We start from the raw sequence: 16,548 nt of genomic DNA on the forward strand, positions 1-16,548 counted from the left end.
TCGCTATCAACTTTCTCCTTCTAGGTAGCCAAATGTGAAAACTGAGATGCCCAGGCCAGGGGTTTTTCAGAAAAACAAAGTCCTGGGGCACCTGGGTGGCTCAGTCAGTTAAGTGTCCAACTTAGGCTCAGGTCATGACTCACAGTTGGAGTTGGAACCCTGCATCCGGCTCTGCTGACAGTTCAGGGCCTGGAGCCTGCTTCCCATTCTGTGTCTCCCTCTGTCTCTACCCCTCCCCCACTCGCGCACGCGTGCGTTCTCTCTCAAAAATAAATAAAAATTAAAAAAAAAAAAAGAATGAAACAAAGTCCTATGTGCTTGGAACTGATTTACATGTTAATTCCAGAAAGCCTGGGTTTGGAAAGCACTTATCAGGTAGGGCCAAGTGCAGGACATTCTTAAATCTACCTGCTGAATTTTGAATTCTAGAGTATGATTAATGATCCTGAAAGGGTGTCAGACAGCCACTGGAAGGATGGGTGGAAAAAGGGATCCAGCAATTGAGTGAAGGATTAACCACAGAACAGGACTCTCTACTGCGTCAATTTCCTTAAAATGTATTCACTCGCCTCCTCCCAGACTTAATGAAACCAAAAACTCCAAAGGCATCACTTACTCCTTACAGTATTTATGAGAAAGTAATTTTTCAAGCGATCACTGGATTCCAACAACCTACTTACTGCCTAGTGGTAGAAGGGATGGAAGGTGGGGAGGCACTAAAGGGAAGAAGAAAACAAGCACATCCTCTCTACGGAATGTCAATATAGTTTACAAGTTTCAAAGAGCTGGGTTTTCCTGGAAGTCCTTTCTGGAAGGGAAGAATGCACTGGTAAAAACTCCCTAAGTGTGAGGGAGTAGATTCAGGAACCTTCCATAACAAGCAAGGTCCCTGGGATATAAGCTCATCTGAAATCCCCAGGAGTCACTGGCACTTAGCGGATGCTCAAACAGTGGGCGAAGAGGGGCGCAGAGGACCTGGAAGTTGCTTGCTGAGGCACAGAGCCAAGGCGGTGAAGTGAAAACAACCCATGCAAAGAGCCCTTGATGCCTCCTCTTGTGTTCGGGCACAGTATGGACGCCTCGATTTCATCTAAGAGCCAGACAGGGGGCCACTGATCCCTCCTTTTTGTTTTAGTTCATTGCTCTTTACCAGGTACTAACCAGAGTTTCTGGCAGCGCCAACCGCCTGGTTTCTGTTCCCCCAAACAGACAGGGAGGTAGACACAGACAGACAGAGACCTTCCCCCCCCTCCACACCCCCCTCCGCCTCAGGTACCTGCAGGAGGATCTTGTTCCCGTCGAGGTCCTCCGTCTGCCAGCGCCCCTCACTGATGGGGCTGCAGGGGTTGGGCAAGAGAGGCACGAGCTCGCCGATGTCCTTGACCCGGAACTCCAGCACCGAGGAGTCGGTGGGGACGGGGGTCTGGTCACAGGGCAGTCTCTTCAGGGAGAACTGGATGTCCACATCCAGATTGGAGAAAATGGGGAAGATGCAGAAGTCCGTCTTCTTCTGGCTGGGGCTGCGCCGGAGGATCAGCTCGTAGAACTTGAGGATGTCGGCGTAGTTGTCGTGGCGACAGTAGATGGTGAAGCGCACGATTTCCTTGCCGTAGTGCACGGGCCGGATGGCCCACAGCGGCGTCCCGGGGGCCAGCGTGAAGAAGTCCTGGCTGCAGGGCAGGTAGGGCAGGAGCCTGCGCGGCACGCGCTCCGTGTGGTGGTGGCGCCAGGGCGGCCGCTGCAGCGTGCGGTGCAGCTGCAGGATGGGCTCCTCGCCGTACTCCTCCTGAAGGAACAGCACCACGGCCAGCGCCGGCTGCGCCACCTTCGGGGGCTTCCTCCGCCGCCGGGGCGCCCGCCTCTCCGAGACCCGGAAGAGCTGCAGGTCCGGGTGGATCCAGGCCAAGACCTTGTCGATGGCCTCCTGCAGGGGCTGGGATTCCCCTGGGTCTGCGATTATGTGGATGCTAACCAGGAAAGGGTCCTGCGCCTCCTCCACGGAGAGCTCACCTGGGGGGCGCAGAGAGAGAAACGAAAAGGCCGTGTCATTAAAGGCGTCCCGTGATGACATGCAAGGCTTTCACGGGAGGAGAGGCTAAATCATCACTGCACCGACTCCGTGATCGTTCTGAGCCGAGAAGCAGAGACCTGACTACTGCCGGTAAGTTCCCACGCCGGCTGGTGCTAGGAGGTCCCTGGTGCCGGACTTCATCTGGTCCAGTGTTACTTTGTATTAGGCGGCAGAAAGTCCAATCTCCACGGATGTGGAAGGGACAGCACGCCCAGTAGAAGAGACGCGGCCGCATTAAGTGCACGTAGGCCATTTAGTATTTCCAGAAGGAGCTGCAGGGCCTCGCCCCACGAAAGGTCCCTGTAACACACTGCACTCCTCTGATTGGCTTGTTTTGCTGGTTTACCTTGTTCACTCATTTAACAAACATTTATGGAATCCTTTCTTTACACTTCCTGCTAGGTGCTGAGCCAGGTACTCACTCTGACAGATAAAGCCCTGGCAGGGGAAGCTCGCTGTGTCCTTTGAGTAGGCTGATCAGGTGGGGTGGCCTGGTCCCGACCACCTTGCTGCTGGAGCAACCACGGGGGTGGGGGAGGGGACTGTGCACCGGGAGCACAGTGTTCTCACAGTGTTCTTGCTGAGGCTGCTTACTGGGGCTGTCCTTAGGGATGGGGCGGCGCATGATGGGACCACTGCTGCCTGCTTAATGCTATCTTATGGGCTTCTCCTTCGGCAACGTCCACTCAGGGGCCCACACATCCTGAACGGGTTGTGTACCTTCCCGATGTCTCTGGCAGAAAGAACATCTGAGAGCATTGAATTCAAGTGTGAGGTTGGCTATTTAACTTGGCAACGCTACCCCACAGGGTGAAAAGTTTGCTGGCCACACTGGTATATTTCTAATTCGGAAATATTGAGCACATTTTCTCAGCCTGATATAAGACTTGTTCTTGGGGCGCCTGGATGGCTCAGTTGGTTGGGCGTCCGACTTTGGCTCAGGTCATGATCTTACAGTTTGTGAGTCCCGTGTTGGGCTCTGTGCTGACAGCTCAGAGCCTGGAGCCTGCTTCAGATTCTGTGTTGCCCTCTCTCTCTCTGCCCCTCCCTGCTCACACTCTATCTCTTTCTCTTATAAACATTAAAAAAATTAAAAAAAAAAGAGACTTGTTCTTTTAAAAGGTAACTCTATTTGCATTTTTACAGGCTTTATGACTCATCCAAGGGAAATCAAGAAATCTTTAAGTCCACTGCCACTTGGGGGGGTGGGGTGGGGAGTGGCAAGATTCATCTAGAATGTAGATCTGTCATCACACACATGCCTCACAATGTCCACTAGGGTATTAGACCGAAGTCAATCATGCAGTCAATAACGTTTGAGAAGCGTGATGTGCTTTTAGGAACAATAAACTCGATCAATTCACAGGATGAAAAGTCAATTTTTTTTGTCTAGGTTCGCAAGACATGCCAAATGGGCTTGCAGGTATATTTCATTATATTCACCTGTAATAACATGGTTTTAACTCTGTTGGATCAAAACCTGTCTGAATTTCCATCCCAACTCCGGCTGTTAGATTATTTCACTTGGGAACAGTTAATTCAGTCTGTTGTGGCCTTTCTTATTTACTCATTTATTTACGCAGTTGTTGAGCAATCAGTATGTAGCAGGCCCTTGAGAGATGAGGAAGCTGGTGTCATCGAGTATTATGGGAGTCTGTCGACGTAGACCCCAGTGTGAATATTGCTGCTCCCCTAGAATTGTGCAGGATATAACCCAGACAACCACAACAGCAGCCCTCTAAAGAACCATTAAGTCACAAATGAGAACGTCGTAAATACAGTCATAAAAAATTAAAATTCAATCTGATATATGCCTATAGGAAACACAACAGAGTAGCATTTTAGGCAGGGGTTAGAGTCTAAGGTTACCCTGAGCTAAAAATTACCTATAGACAATATTACTATTGAAAGGTCCCTTAAATTTCCAATATGGCACTGAAGGTCCTGCTTGTAACAAGACAGCATAGTCAGACGGGTGTTCCTCTGGCTGAACCCCAGATGAAATAACAGGCTTGCTGCATGGCTTATGTTATAAAAGAATAGTCTTGTATCAGTAAGCACCAGATCCCTACTCAGCAGGCTGTGCCTTTCCCCCTGCGAGAGGCTTCTGGAACATAAGGATGGCCAAGGTAACAGCAAAGTCAAGTCTCAGCACTTCCATGATCATGGACTAGAATGGTGGGTGAAATTATGTAACTCCAGCCCCTTATGGCTGAGCATGTATTCTTGAACTTGTACCAGTTAAATATGAGTGTGACATCCTTCCAATTTACTACTGTGTGACAAAGGACGGAGCAACTTTTCTTCCAGACTGCTTCTGGGAAGGTTTTCTGGAGTTTTCTGAACTGGGCCTTGAAGAGTAAACAACATCTCACTCATAATAACCTCCAATGTGGGGGAGATCACTGCAGGAAGAGGGAAGACTGTTTATGAAGGCACAGAATGGTGCAAAAAAACAAGCACATTTGGAAGGGGGTGGTGAGTAATTCTGAAACGTGGTAACAGACGCAGCGGGGAAAAATGGACTGGAGCCAAGTTGTACAGGGCTTCAGCTCAATTTGGTAGTGATAAGGGGCAGTGGAAAGTTTTAATAAAGGGATGCTGGAATCCAGTCAGGGGGAAGCCAAGTGAGAAGTCATAAAATGAGTAAACAGCCTAGATAACAGATAACAAGACTTGGCCTTGGAGGAGATGGCGTTACTGGCCCTCGTTCTTTTCCTGCCCTGCATCCTTTCTCTCTGCCATGGGACTTTATAGTTCCTCCCACTAATGGGTGAAGTGCTTTCCCTTCCCTTTGACTTCGGGTTCCACCATATGTCTAACTCTGCTCAACAGAAAGACACAATGGTGACGCGTGTTGGGGCCCGCCTTCTTGTGCTTCTGACATTTCCCTGAGAAGAATGTGCTCAGGCTAGCACATTAGTGCCAGAAAGCAGGATAGGAGACACATGGATCACAGCCGCCCTAGCTGAGTCCGGCCTGTATCAGCCAATCTCATACACCCACAGAAGAAACATGGGAAGAGCCACCTAGCTGGGCCTGGTCTGGAGCACCTAAGACATGTGAGAAATAAGAATTGACTGTTGTTTCAAGCCAGTGTTTGGGGGGGTGGTTGTTACACAGCAATATTTCCAGGTTCAGGGGATATACAGAAAAGGCACAGATTCACAGGCTCTTGAGGAGGCACAGGGGACTAGCTTTGGAGCCCACAGGCCTGGGATGGGAGGCAGGGAAAGCAGGAGAGGAGTGTACCATGATGTTTCTGGCTTGAGTAACTGGTCAGTTATCGATGCTTAACTAAGACACACAAAATAGAGGAAGAAGGGCAGATTTGTGGGTAAAGATAAGGAGTTCCACTTCGGCCATGTTGGTGAGACGGACAGCCGGAGCGACTGTCAGGAGGGGATGTCCTGTTAGCAATGGGACCTATGCGCTGTTGAGGTCATGGGCTGAACTGAAGGATGGATCAAGTTACCTTTCGACTGTATTCTTGCTTTCATGCAGTTATCTGATACATGTGCGCCCCCATATAGATCTGAATCAGTGGACGTCATCATGGTGGCTTAAGAAACAAATCAGAATTCATGGGCTCTTGTGGTTTTTCTCTTTGTTGGCTCTTCTGCTCACCTGGCTACTTTCTGTTTCGCTGAACAACCACTATCAGCAGAAGTGCAGCACAAGGCAAACCAATGAAATTTCCCACTGGTCAGCAACTCCAGCAAAGGTAGGAGAAGGTACCACAGCCAAGTAAAAGGCGTATTTCACTTTTCCGCGGTCACTTGGTCTCCCAACAGCGGGGACACGCGACTTTGCTGAACATTTATGAATGTTCAGTATGAACAGAAAGAGGTAGAAAGGCTTGGAAAGATTTAGGGGATGAAGAAATGTACTTGAGAAAACTACAGATGATTTCTGCGAGAGGAGAGAAGGACATATGGGGTAGAAAAAATATTTGAGAAAAGGAGCTGTCAGAACAGCGAGGCAGTCCCGCTGAGATACTGAGCCCACTCTCAGGGTGTGTGCCTAGCCACGTATGTGGAGAGACGTTAGCTAAGACACATATGATGTTCTCTGTGGGCCGGCACTTTCTCAGTGTTCTACGTATATAAACTCATTTAATCCTTAAAACAACCCTGGGGTGGGGGGCACTATCATTGTCTCCATTTTAGAGAGCAGAAAATCGAGGCACAGAGAGGCGAAGTAATCTGCCAAGGTCGCACAGCATCCGAGGCGCGTCTGCACAGTCACCCACGGTTCTGCAGGGAAGTGTGCTTACCCTCCAGCGCTGTATTCGTTTCATAGCAGGAGGAGAGCGGCCCCGTCCCATCATTTCTGGTCACACTACTAGTCACCACTCTCCACTGCTTTCCTGCCTCCTTCTGGCCAGCTGGCTTCTCAGCCACCGGCCACCAGCTCCATGTCCTGGTCACTCATTTACATCTCTTTCTTCTGGCCCTGGGTGTGTGAAGAAGAAGGATCCAGAAACCACCTCCCCGATGGCACACACCCAGGTCTTTACATCTGAGTGCTGCCCTCTCATGCTTGCAGGCGAGCGTGAGGCCTGGGTGTGGAGAGGTCGCGGGGAAGGTGGCTTCTGAGTCCCCGAGACAGAGTTGTCAGGGCGCCTGGCGTCAGGACACCTCCATCCGCCACACAAAGGTTTCCCAGAGAGAGCAGTAACAAAGGCCATGCTGAAGCCCCCGCGGATGAGTGCATGTTGACAGCTTTGCGGAAAGGCAAGATGCCCAGCCTTCGAGTAGGGTGGGGGCACGGTGAGAGGCATCTGACCGAGCACCGGCTTGCCTGGGCAGCCTGGGATGCAGCCAAGAGCAAGCAGGGAAGGAAGATGAAGACCCGACCCCCGAGCTCCCTTTGCACTGCGTGCATCAGGGCGACGTAAGTCGATAAAATCCTACCCTGAGAAGAATGAGAGTGAGCGGTGGCATTGATAGGCTCCAGCCATCACCAGCACGTGCCCACTGCACGAGGCCCTAAAATAAACGGGCCCCAGGAGCCACAGTGTGCAGCTCCAAACCGTCACTCGGTGCTGGGTGCTAGGGTTATCCACACCCCAAAGAAAACGTGCCTCCTGGAGCTGGATAGGAAACCAAGTATTTGAGGGGAAGGAGAGGAAATGTGAATAATTAATTGTCATGGAAAGCCTCTCTGCCTCCCCGGAGAAGCAGGGATGTTGCGACTGTGGGAGATGCTCTGCCTTTATCGTATCTATTACACGTCTTCTCGGAGGGCCTCAGACCGCACCTGTTCACTTAGGGTGAGACACAGACCAGACATGAACTGGGCAACAGACAGACTTCCCCAGGGCCGGTTAGAGGATGGGAGCTGTTCACAAATTTACAGGTATTACCAAAGCTGTCAGATTCCTTCCCGTGTGATCATACACAGTTAGGGGTTTTTTTTGTTTTGTTTTTTGATAACATAAAACAAAAAGCAGCTCTAAGTAAAGCACTGTCAGAGTCAGGCCTTCTATGAGGCAGATGGTGTACTATGAATCTGTGTATTTGTTACATTTCCCCCCAATATTTCACCTCTCTTGTATATCCCTTGTCTCTTATTTAGCTATTAAGAAAAAAATTTTTTAAATAGAAATTTCTCTTGAGAGAGAGAGAGAGAGAGCGCACGCAAGCAAGCATGACTAGGGTAGGGGCAGAGAGAGGGAGAGAGAATTCTGAGCAGGCTCCGTGCTGTCAGCACAGAGCCTGATGCCAGGCTCTAACTCATGAACCGTGAGATCACGACTTGAGCCGATATCGAGTCAGACACTTAACCGATTGAGTCGCCCAGGTGCCCCGGGTCTCTGAAGTTCAAAAGATAACAATTTAGACAGTAATAACCATATATGAAGCTCTTATTTGCCAGACACTGTCCTAAAAGCCTTACATATATTATCTCACTTAGTTTAAAATACCATGATAAAGGTGTATTCTTCCCACGCCGCAGGTGAAATATTCATGGATCTGACAAGGGCCCACCCAGAACAGGGTCTCCGTGCTCTGCACCTGTGCGCTTTCTCGCTCTCTATCTAGCTCACCATCCTTGCTTTCCTTGGCTGGGCCCTGAAAGTGTGGCTCAGATCCTTCAGGCAATGCGGCCGTGAATGGAGGAGGACCATTATGCCTGGGCAGTTTCTGGCAATCCCGGGCCTGCATGGACGTGTTAAGCTGGAGTCTGGTAAAGTCTGGGCAGGGACTGAGGTCCTTCTGCCTGTTGACAGACATCCTGATGCTGGACCTCCCACTCAGCTGTCTCAGTGCTGCCTGCACCGGGACTCCTGCCATCCTTCGCACCCGGGGGGCTTCACCCCATTCTTGCCTGTGCTGTCTCCCACTGCCTGGGGCCTGCCAGGCTGGCCCTCCTCCCAGAACTGGCAAACTACTGTGTGTCCCCAAAGTATTTCCTTCCCAGCAGCAGGTATGTCTAGTTCAAAGTCCGGATCCCACCTTTCAAAGGCGAGGCCCAGCCAACTCTCAGGATACAAGTTCAGATGCCTCCTTCTAGAAGTTTTGGACGATAGCTGACGTCTCTGTCATTTTATCCACCGTTTATCGCTGACGACTTACAATACAAATCATTTACTGAACCAGGCAATGTTGATTGAACACCTACTCTGTGCTGGGCACCGCAGGATACAGTGGGGAACGAAAGACTTTCTGCCTTCCTGGAACTTATAATCTAGTGGGGGAGTCAGAGCAAGCAAATATAGAAGATGAAGTCAGGCAGCTAAGTGCAAGGGACAGACACTTCACTGAGCAACCTATCCTGAATATGGTACCCTAACAGGTTTCCAAGGCAACAGCCATAACCAGTTAGCATCACCTGAATACACTGCCACGTGCCACTCTAGTGTCACAAGAGGCTAAAAGAATCAGACCAAGGGCACCTCCAGCTGCTGCCGGTTTAGGGAATTTGGCCCTGGAGCTTGCCTGGACATTTCTCGAACCGCATATGCAGGAGGCTGAATAAACTCCTTATTTGCATTTCTAAAGCCCCTCTCTGTGGCACTGAGCTGGTCAAGGACTTGGATCCTTGGTCTGGTCAACCAGACCCTCATGACTGAGTGGCAGAAAACCCAGGTGCGACGGCGGATCGGGTATGCAACAAAGGCAGGCCGGGCGCAGGCGGATGCTGGGAAGAAAAATTAGGTCAGGAAGCGGGAGGAAAAGAGGCTCCAGGGTGACGAACACAAAACCGACTCCATTGTCAAGTGCCACAAAAGAGCCAGCCTCCCCCCACTAAGCTGCCCGGTCTTCCCGGGAATGCCTGCCTGAAGTGAAGGCTCTCAGAAAGGGGCTTCCAAATTCCTTCTCCAGAGAGTCTATTCATCCCGAATGTAATGAATAACCTGCCTTCATCGTTTTTTTTTTCTTTTTTAACAGTTTTCCTTTAAAGCTAGTTCCTCAAACCTCTGAACTAATGAACAAACTGAAGCAATTCCCTTTGCCCCTGCCAACAGCTAAGATAAAATCTCAGGCTTTCTCAATCCTTAGTAGTTTTAGGATTTTGACAAGGCTTTTGGTTGACCTCCAATGCTGGGCTGTGAAAGTGGCAAGGCTGACCCCAGTGCCAGCCCCAGCCGAAGCCAAAATTAGAGGCAGGGTGGGAATAGCGAGAATCTGGTGGCAACAAGGTGACACACAAGGTTTTTTAACATAGGGGATCCGAATAATGCAGATAAAATTGTGCTCCTCTCGGGGCACCTGGGTGGCTCGGTCGGTTGAGCGTCCGACTTTGGCTCAGGTCATGATCCCACCGTTCATGAGTTCAAACCCCACGTCAAGCTTTCTGTGGTCAGCGCAGAAACCACTCGGGGTCCTCTGTCTCTCCCTCTCTCTGCCCCTTGCCCACATTTTCTCACTCGCTGGCTCAAAGATAAACAAACATTAAAAAAAAAAAAAGTTCTCCTCGGGGCACCTGGATGGCTCAGTCGGTTGAGCCTCCGACTTTGGCTCAGGTCATGATATCACGGTTCGTGAGTTCAAGTCCCGCATGGGGTTCTCTGCTGACAACTCAGAGCCTGGAGCCTGCTTCAGATTCTGGGTCTCCCTTTCTCTCTGTTCCTCCCCTGCTTGTGCTCTCTCTCTCTCTCTCTCTCTCAAAAATAAAGAAAGATTAAAAAAAATTTTAAAAAAAGTTCTCCTCTCTCAGCCTGAGTTCACAGTACTTTCTTGTAATTGAAAAATGGAATATAGGCTGAGGTGGTTAAGCCAAAGCCTATATTTTCACTTGGCAGAGGAAAACAATGTGGAATCTTTCTGATCCTTAGGCCTTTTTCAGCCGTAACGATAGCTGCCTGCCTTCTCTATTCTCAGCATCTGCTGCAGGAACGACGTCAGGGATCTGGAAGCGTGGCACTGGCGTGCCAGTGTCCTGCTACACTATTAAGACCCTATTAAGGACACCGTTAAGGATGAAATAATAGAGAAAGTAAGACAGGGTCTTTAGACACCCTGCATATTTTTTCCCCTTGAAAAGGAAATACGCATTTTATTTTGTACGTACTTCTAAGTTTCATTCTGAAATAAACCTCCAGATAGGAAGAGGGGGAAGCAAAGGCCAGCCACTCACCAGAGAGCAACGACAAAGACCCTTTAAATTCCAACACAGCCTGGCATAAATTCTGAAAGGGGACTAGGAGGTTGCTAGGTCATTAGTGTCAGAAGGTATACAAGCGGTAGGAACGAGGGCCATCTCCTGATGGCAGAGTTGTTATCTAAGTCCTTACGACTGTAGTGATTTTGAAAGTTTATGAGAAGGTAACACAGGTCTGTTGCCCACCGAAGCCTGATGCTTAATACTGGACAAAGACCCTCGGAGTATAAAAGTTAAAGGGCTCGACAAGACAGAAGCGATGCTAGTATTTTACACAGAATCCTTTCTTCTACTCAGGAACGTGCACGCGTTTTCAACCGCTTCATATATACCTTGTCATTTTCAGCAGTAGCAAAGTCATCCTGAGAGCCAGGACCTCAAGAAAATTCTACAGACTGGGAGATGAGGCAGCAGGGCTCACAAACAACGGGGTTAGGATATTCATTGTGTTTTGAGAGGTAAGTTACATCTATCACAACGGAACAGACAAAAGAGGAGGACGGTGACCAAAACCAACCCCAGTGATTTGTTCATCAACCAACCCCAGACCTCTAATAACTGGAGCTGGTGGGAGAAGTCCTCACAATTACAGTAATTAAGACTTATTTTACAAAGGGATTTATTCTGGCAGGATGTTGAAAAATCAAACGTTTAGCTATTACAACCGTTTTAGGAAAAAGCACTACGTAGGTGCTCATAAAATATATCCTGACGGCCACAGGAGGAAGACCAGTGATGAGATCTGGTGCTGGCTTTGCTCATGATCAAACTAGCAATGCAGGGAAGGGAGCCTGCGGACTTGGTTTTTTTTGTTTTTTTTTCTGGTTTAAAATTCGATCAAATGTTCCACTGCTTGACCAATCTCAACATGATACTGACACGTTCCTGGTCCTTGTTTCCATTTCCTTAGAAAATATGTACCTTCCAACCCCCCGAAGAACAAGCCTACTGGACACGACTAGAAAATGAAAGATGGAGGAGGCATTCAGTCTAGCCTCCTCATGTCACAGATGAGGTCCAGCGACTTGCCCAAGTTGACCGGCCACTTAATGGCAGGTCTAGAAAGGAGCAGACATCTCCCAGACTCCCAGTTCGGGGCTCTGCTTCAGCTCTCCTGTAAACAGCCCCAACGACTGCACAGCAGGAGGACACATGCATGTCCCTTCTGGAGCTCACAACGTAACTGAGGAAGCAAGGTATTCACACACGACAAAGAGAAGGAAAACAAAGTGGGAGATGTGTTCTAAACGACACAGCAGATGAATTTTAGAGAGAATAACCAAAGTTCCCATTTACCACAATTTTCTCCTTGCCTTGTGGCCCTCCACCTGCACATTCGGGGCTGTTCATGGCTTCCAGGAGGGTGGGGGCGGATAGGCCCATGAGTCAAGTTCCTGAACTCATATATAGTTTCCAGATCACAGCAGAGAAGACAGTCTTGAAGGGCAAAGGCTCTCTATTGATTGCAAGGGCTGGGGCTCTGGAGACAGAAGAGGCTTTCTGAGCTAAGAAAAGCTAAAAACCTAGAGCAGAGAGGGTTTCCCCCCTGCATGTTGCCAGAGTTGCCTTTTCAGCTCAGAGATTGTCAGGTTTGGGCTTCCGGTGGGAGGAAGAAGACTGGAAGGGGCCTGACCGACGTCTGGATGGCAGAGGGTTTCCGAGAAAGGATCATGTACCGAAACTTCTGGGCCGAGGCCTGCAGGGGTGGAGGTCCCACAGCAGAGAGCACCGTGCCTTCAGCTGCTAGGCGTGAGGGCAGCTCAGAGTGAAGTTCGGCTTCAGTGTAAGTGCAGTGGTTCTAGTCTTATGCCTGAGCATGTGACTGTAAAAATTCATAGTCACTATAACAGGAGGTTCAAATATGAGTTCTCAACAGAGAGTAGAAAATGCTAGAATGTGACTCCTGAAGCATGCCATCTCATAGAAAGATGCGTCCAAGCTTGAGTCCAGGTTATCCGTGACCTACACACATTTTAGCCTCGCTGTGCTCAAGCCTGAGGCTGTGAAATAAAGATGAATCACAGAGGAAGCCCAGCTCTCTCTGCAACAGACAAATGAAGGACTTCTCACAACTGCTCTTGTTACAAAGGACAGAGAAGCCTTCCAGTCACAGGCTGCACTGCCTTTCTGTGCTAACAATAGTGGCAGGAGATGCCAGGTGAGATAAAAACAAGAGGGGGAGGGAGAGCAGATGGAATATTCCTTCCCTCCCGTAACCAGCGGGTCGTACAAAATAGACGTCTGATCGACGTGGAGGAAGGAGAGAAAGTTTACAAAGAAGAAACGAAGGAGGATGGGCAGGATCCTCTTTGCCTTCCTAATCAATTCTGAATATCGTAAGCTTTAGTGGGTGCGACCTGGCTTTTTGCACAATAGTCCCCAAACACTTCCAACTTGTCATAACGCCTGTGCAGAGTACTGATGGATTTGCTGGCTGTTCCTGCTGCTAATGTCACAGTGGGAGTGTAATCAACACTGTACTTTTCAGGAGAAACACAGAAAAGACTTCAGGTTGCAGGTCTCCAAAACTTGAGAGTCTCCCCATTTATCACCGACTCTTCAGAGCACTTCTGACCATTGTTATTGTGCGTGTATCCGTCAATATTGTTTTTCATTCACAAAAACCACAGTTTTTATGAGGCCCTGGCACCCTCATCCATGCCGGGGGGGGGGGGGGGGGCGAGTGAAATGGTACCCCTGGAGAATGAGCTGACAGTAAGCATCGAAAGCTTTACATGCTTATAGCAATTTCACTTGTAGGAATTTATCCTAAGGAAATAATGAAGGATACACACAAGGATTTAGTATAAAAATACTCCTGGCAATGCTGTTTATAATAATAAAAAAAGTGAATATAACCTATGGTGCCAACAACTGGGCACTGGTGAATGTACAGAAATATAATGGAATACTGCACGAACTACTGTAGAAGTTTACTGACAACAAAGAAGTTCACATATACTTATTGAGAAAATTAGACTATAAAACTATACTATTTTTGCTAATAATATATAACTCTAGCAATATAGATGCTCAGAAAAAAATCTATAAAGGCAAATTACGACTGTTGGTTCTTTCTAGATGGTAGCAATCTGAGTTTTCTTCTTTTTGCTAATATGTATTTTCTGAATTGTCTACAATGACTATGTATTATTTGAGTAATGATAATTACTTAAAATTGAGAAAAGCGCCAAGCACGTCAGGAAGGTGGGATGGAAACTACTCACTGCAGACTGTGTTCCCTCCCTCCCTGGGGTGGGTAGTCCGGACGACCCCGGTAGACCAGCTGTCCCTGAAGGGTTACTTCAGCTTCTAAAGGAGAACGTGGTTGCGAGAAGTCGGCCCCCATTTTTCCTTCCTATCCTGGACAGAAACTGACACCACCTCTAGGAGCTGAAGTCACACAATTAGAACTTATCTTTGGACCCATAGGACTGCACCCTATTTGGGGGGAAGCGGACGCCAGCGTAACAGAGCATCAAAGGAGTTGTTTAGGTGGTAGATGGTCTTCGCCGCTCGATTTCCTAATGTGTACCTTTGCTTGTCGCTTTTTTCTTACCAACTGCCAAACACCAGTGTTTCCCAGCCTTCCGGATTCCCATGCAGAGGACTTTGGCCGTACAGAACCCACACTGTCCAATAACGTCTAAGTGCACTGGTTTTCAGCTCCAGTACCCTCGTTCATCTCAGGCTTCATTTGCTAGTCTGTGATCTTACAGATAAGGCTGGCGCCTGCTTCTCAAAAACAAACAAACAAAACAAAACAAAAACAAAGCAAAACAAAAAACCCCAAACACACACCTCTAGCTTGCTTGATAAGGACAAACTCTATGTTGTAAAACAAACTACTCAGGAGATAAGGACAAAATTCTATGTTTTAAAATGAACTACTCAGGAGAGGAACACAGTTTTCTTCTTTTAAATTATCAATAATCTATAATTTAAATATTTGTCAAGTGAATTTTTTTTCTCATGTAGATAAGTCCTAGAGTATACAGATTATGCCATTAAAAATCAGAATCTAAAAGAAATCTGGATAGACCATACCTACCTTGCTCACTGGGGAGATGAGCTAGATTAGTGCCCCTTAAAACTTCAGTACAAACAACTCACATGGCTCAGGGGGTCTGGAGCGGGGCCTGGAATTCTGCATTTCTAATAGTCTCTGGGGCGATGTTGATGCAGTGGTCTGTGGACCATACTCTGAGTAGCAAGTTTTCCAGTTTGGAGATTTATGTGCTCTAACAGACCAAGAATACCTTCTCTGGGCAGCTGACAAAATGCTGAGTGAGTGGACCCCAACCTGCACCAGCTGGCATTCTGTGGCTCTCGGGCTGCGGCTAAGCCTCCACCTGAGTGGCTTCGAGACCCAGACTTGCCAAAAATGACGCAAGTGGCCTTTTCATTAGAGCTTCCTGCAAGCTACATGCTAAGTGGCTCCAGATCTAAGAGGAAGGTCCAGGAACATAATGAGCGTCTCAAACCAGGAGCCATACTTGTCACAGAAAGCCTCGATGCTTGGAAGCATGAGAAGAGCCACCAACAGCAGGGCCCTCTCTCTAAAAGTCAGGGCAAGCTGGAGGGAGGCCAGAGCATTCCCACGAGGAGGCAAGAAGCCTTAAGGGCTCTTTCTCACGTAGTGACAGGAGCAATGGCTGTAAGTGTACCAGGTGCCCGCTGCCAGGGGATACAATAGAGACTTCTGAGTCCAAGTTTTAATCCTACAGTCACCATGGAAGGCAGAGCCACAAAGGAGGACAGAATGGACAAAGCAAGCAGACTATCTGTCCACATGCAAAACATCTTCACGATTTCCGATTGGTCTCTGCAGCCATGGCCACATGTCTAGGAGGGCTGTGTTATCAGGGCCACCAGCGTCCAACACACGGCCACTCACAGAGACCCTGCCTAGGGTTGCGGATTCATTCCAGCTATGTGGCAGGTCACCCTGAATCTCCTTCGAGAGCAGTTCTGGACGCAAGCATGCTTTTAATGCACACTGAAGATGGAAATCGTTCTTATTTAGGGTTCATTTCTGGATGCTGCAAAATTAAGAGCTCCCGGCTCAATGGAATGACCAAGTAGGAGTTCAAAACCCTGAATTTCCTCTACTTGGAAATAAGTATAGTGTTTCTCCCATGCTTTGTTTTATGTCACCTGTTGGCTTTATGACAGTGTATCAAACATCATTAGTATCACTAATGAGTCCCGAGGACACTGAAGATGTGGGAAATGGATGACAGTCGTGATAGTCTTGAATGAAGCTACTTAAGACACTTGTCAGATTAGCCCCACAGACCATATTACCATCCATAACCAACTTTGCCTACAAGGCCACATTCTGATCTAGAGAAAATTCGTGACTTTTCTTCTGATGGTTTCACTGCAATGGGAGTGTTTAGCTGGGGATGGACAGGTGGATGTTTTAGTCTCTTTGCAAAACTGTGTACATTGCCAACTTCACGCTGGCCACAAAATTATGCACATGCAATGGCTAAAATTGTTCTTCATAAGGATTAATGAATAGATCTGGGTTTTTCCCGGATCTTAGGAAATAAGAGCCTACAGGAGCAAGCATTTATTCTGAAAATCATAATGGAGAAAGTATTGTACACAGAAGAAAAAAATGAAAACTATGAAATGTACCCATGGATCAAAGTTAAATTGGCTACCATCACCTTTTCTAAGATACTGACCGTCCTTATTTGCACAACTGGCTTCTTTAAAACATCCATCTGTCAATAACTTGTCTAACAAACCCAGAAAGAAAACAATGACTATTTCATTATCCCAAGTCTGAAGTTCGCTCTTAGATACAGAGCCACAGATCATTTTTATTTCAACCTTTCCCACCAGCAACAAGTTCC

At 48.1% G+C, this 16,548-nt stretch overlaps 1 protein-coding gene across 3 annotated transcripts in view; it reads right to left on the reverse strand.

Annotated features, from left to right (window-relative positions):
- Positions 1-16,548, reverse strand: part of FAM124A (family with sequence similarity 124 member A) — a 100,811-nt gene that overhangs the window by 69,911 nt on the left and 14,352 nt on the right. For all 3 annotated transcript variants that reach the window (XM_023251259.2, XM_011283724.4, XM_023251261.2), the window contains one exon: positions 1,277-2,010. In XM_023251259.2, the coding sequence (XP_023107027.2) occupies positions 1,277-2,010 (734 nt within the window). The remainder of the gene's footprint in view (positions 1-1,276; positions 2,011-16,548) is intronic.

The sequence above is a fragment of the Felis catus genome, chromosome A1, assembly GCF_018350175.1.
Source record: "Felis catus isolate Fca126 chromosome A1, F.catus_Fca126_mat1.0, whole genome shotgun sequence".
Lineage (NCBI taxonomy): Eukaryota > Metazoa > Chordata > Mammalia > Carnivora > Felidae > Felis > Felis catus.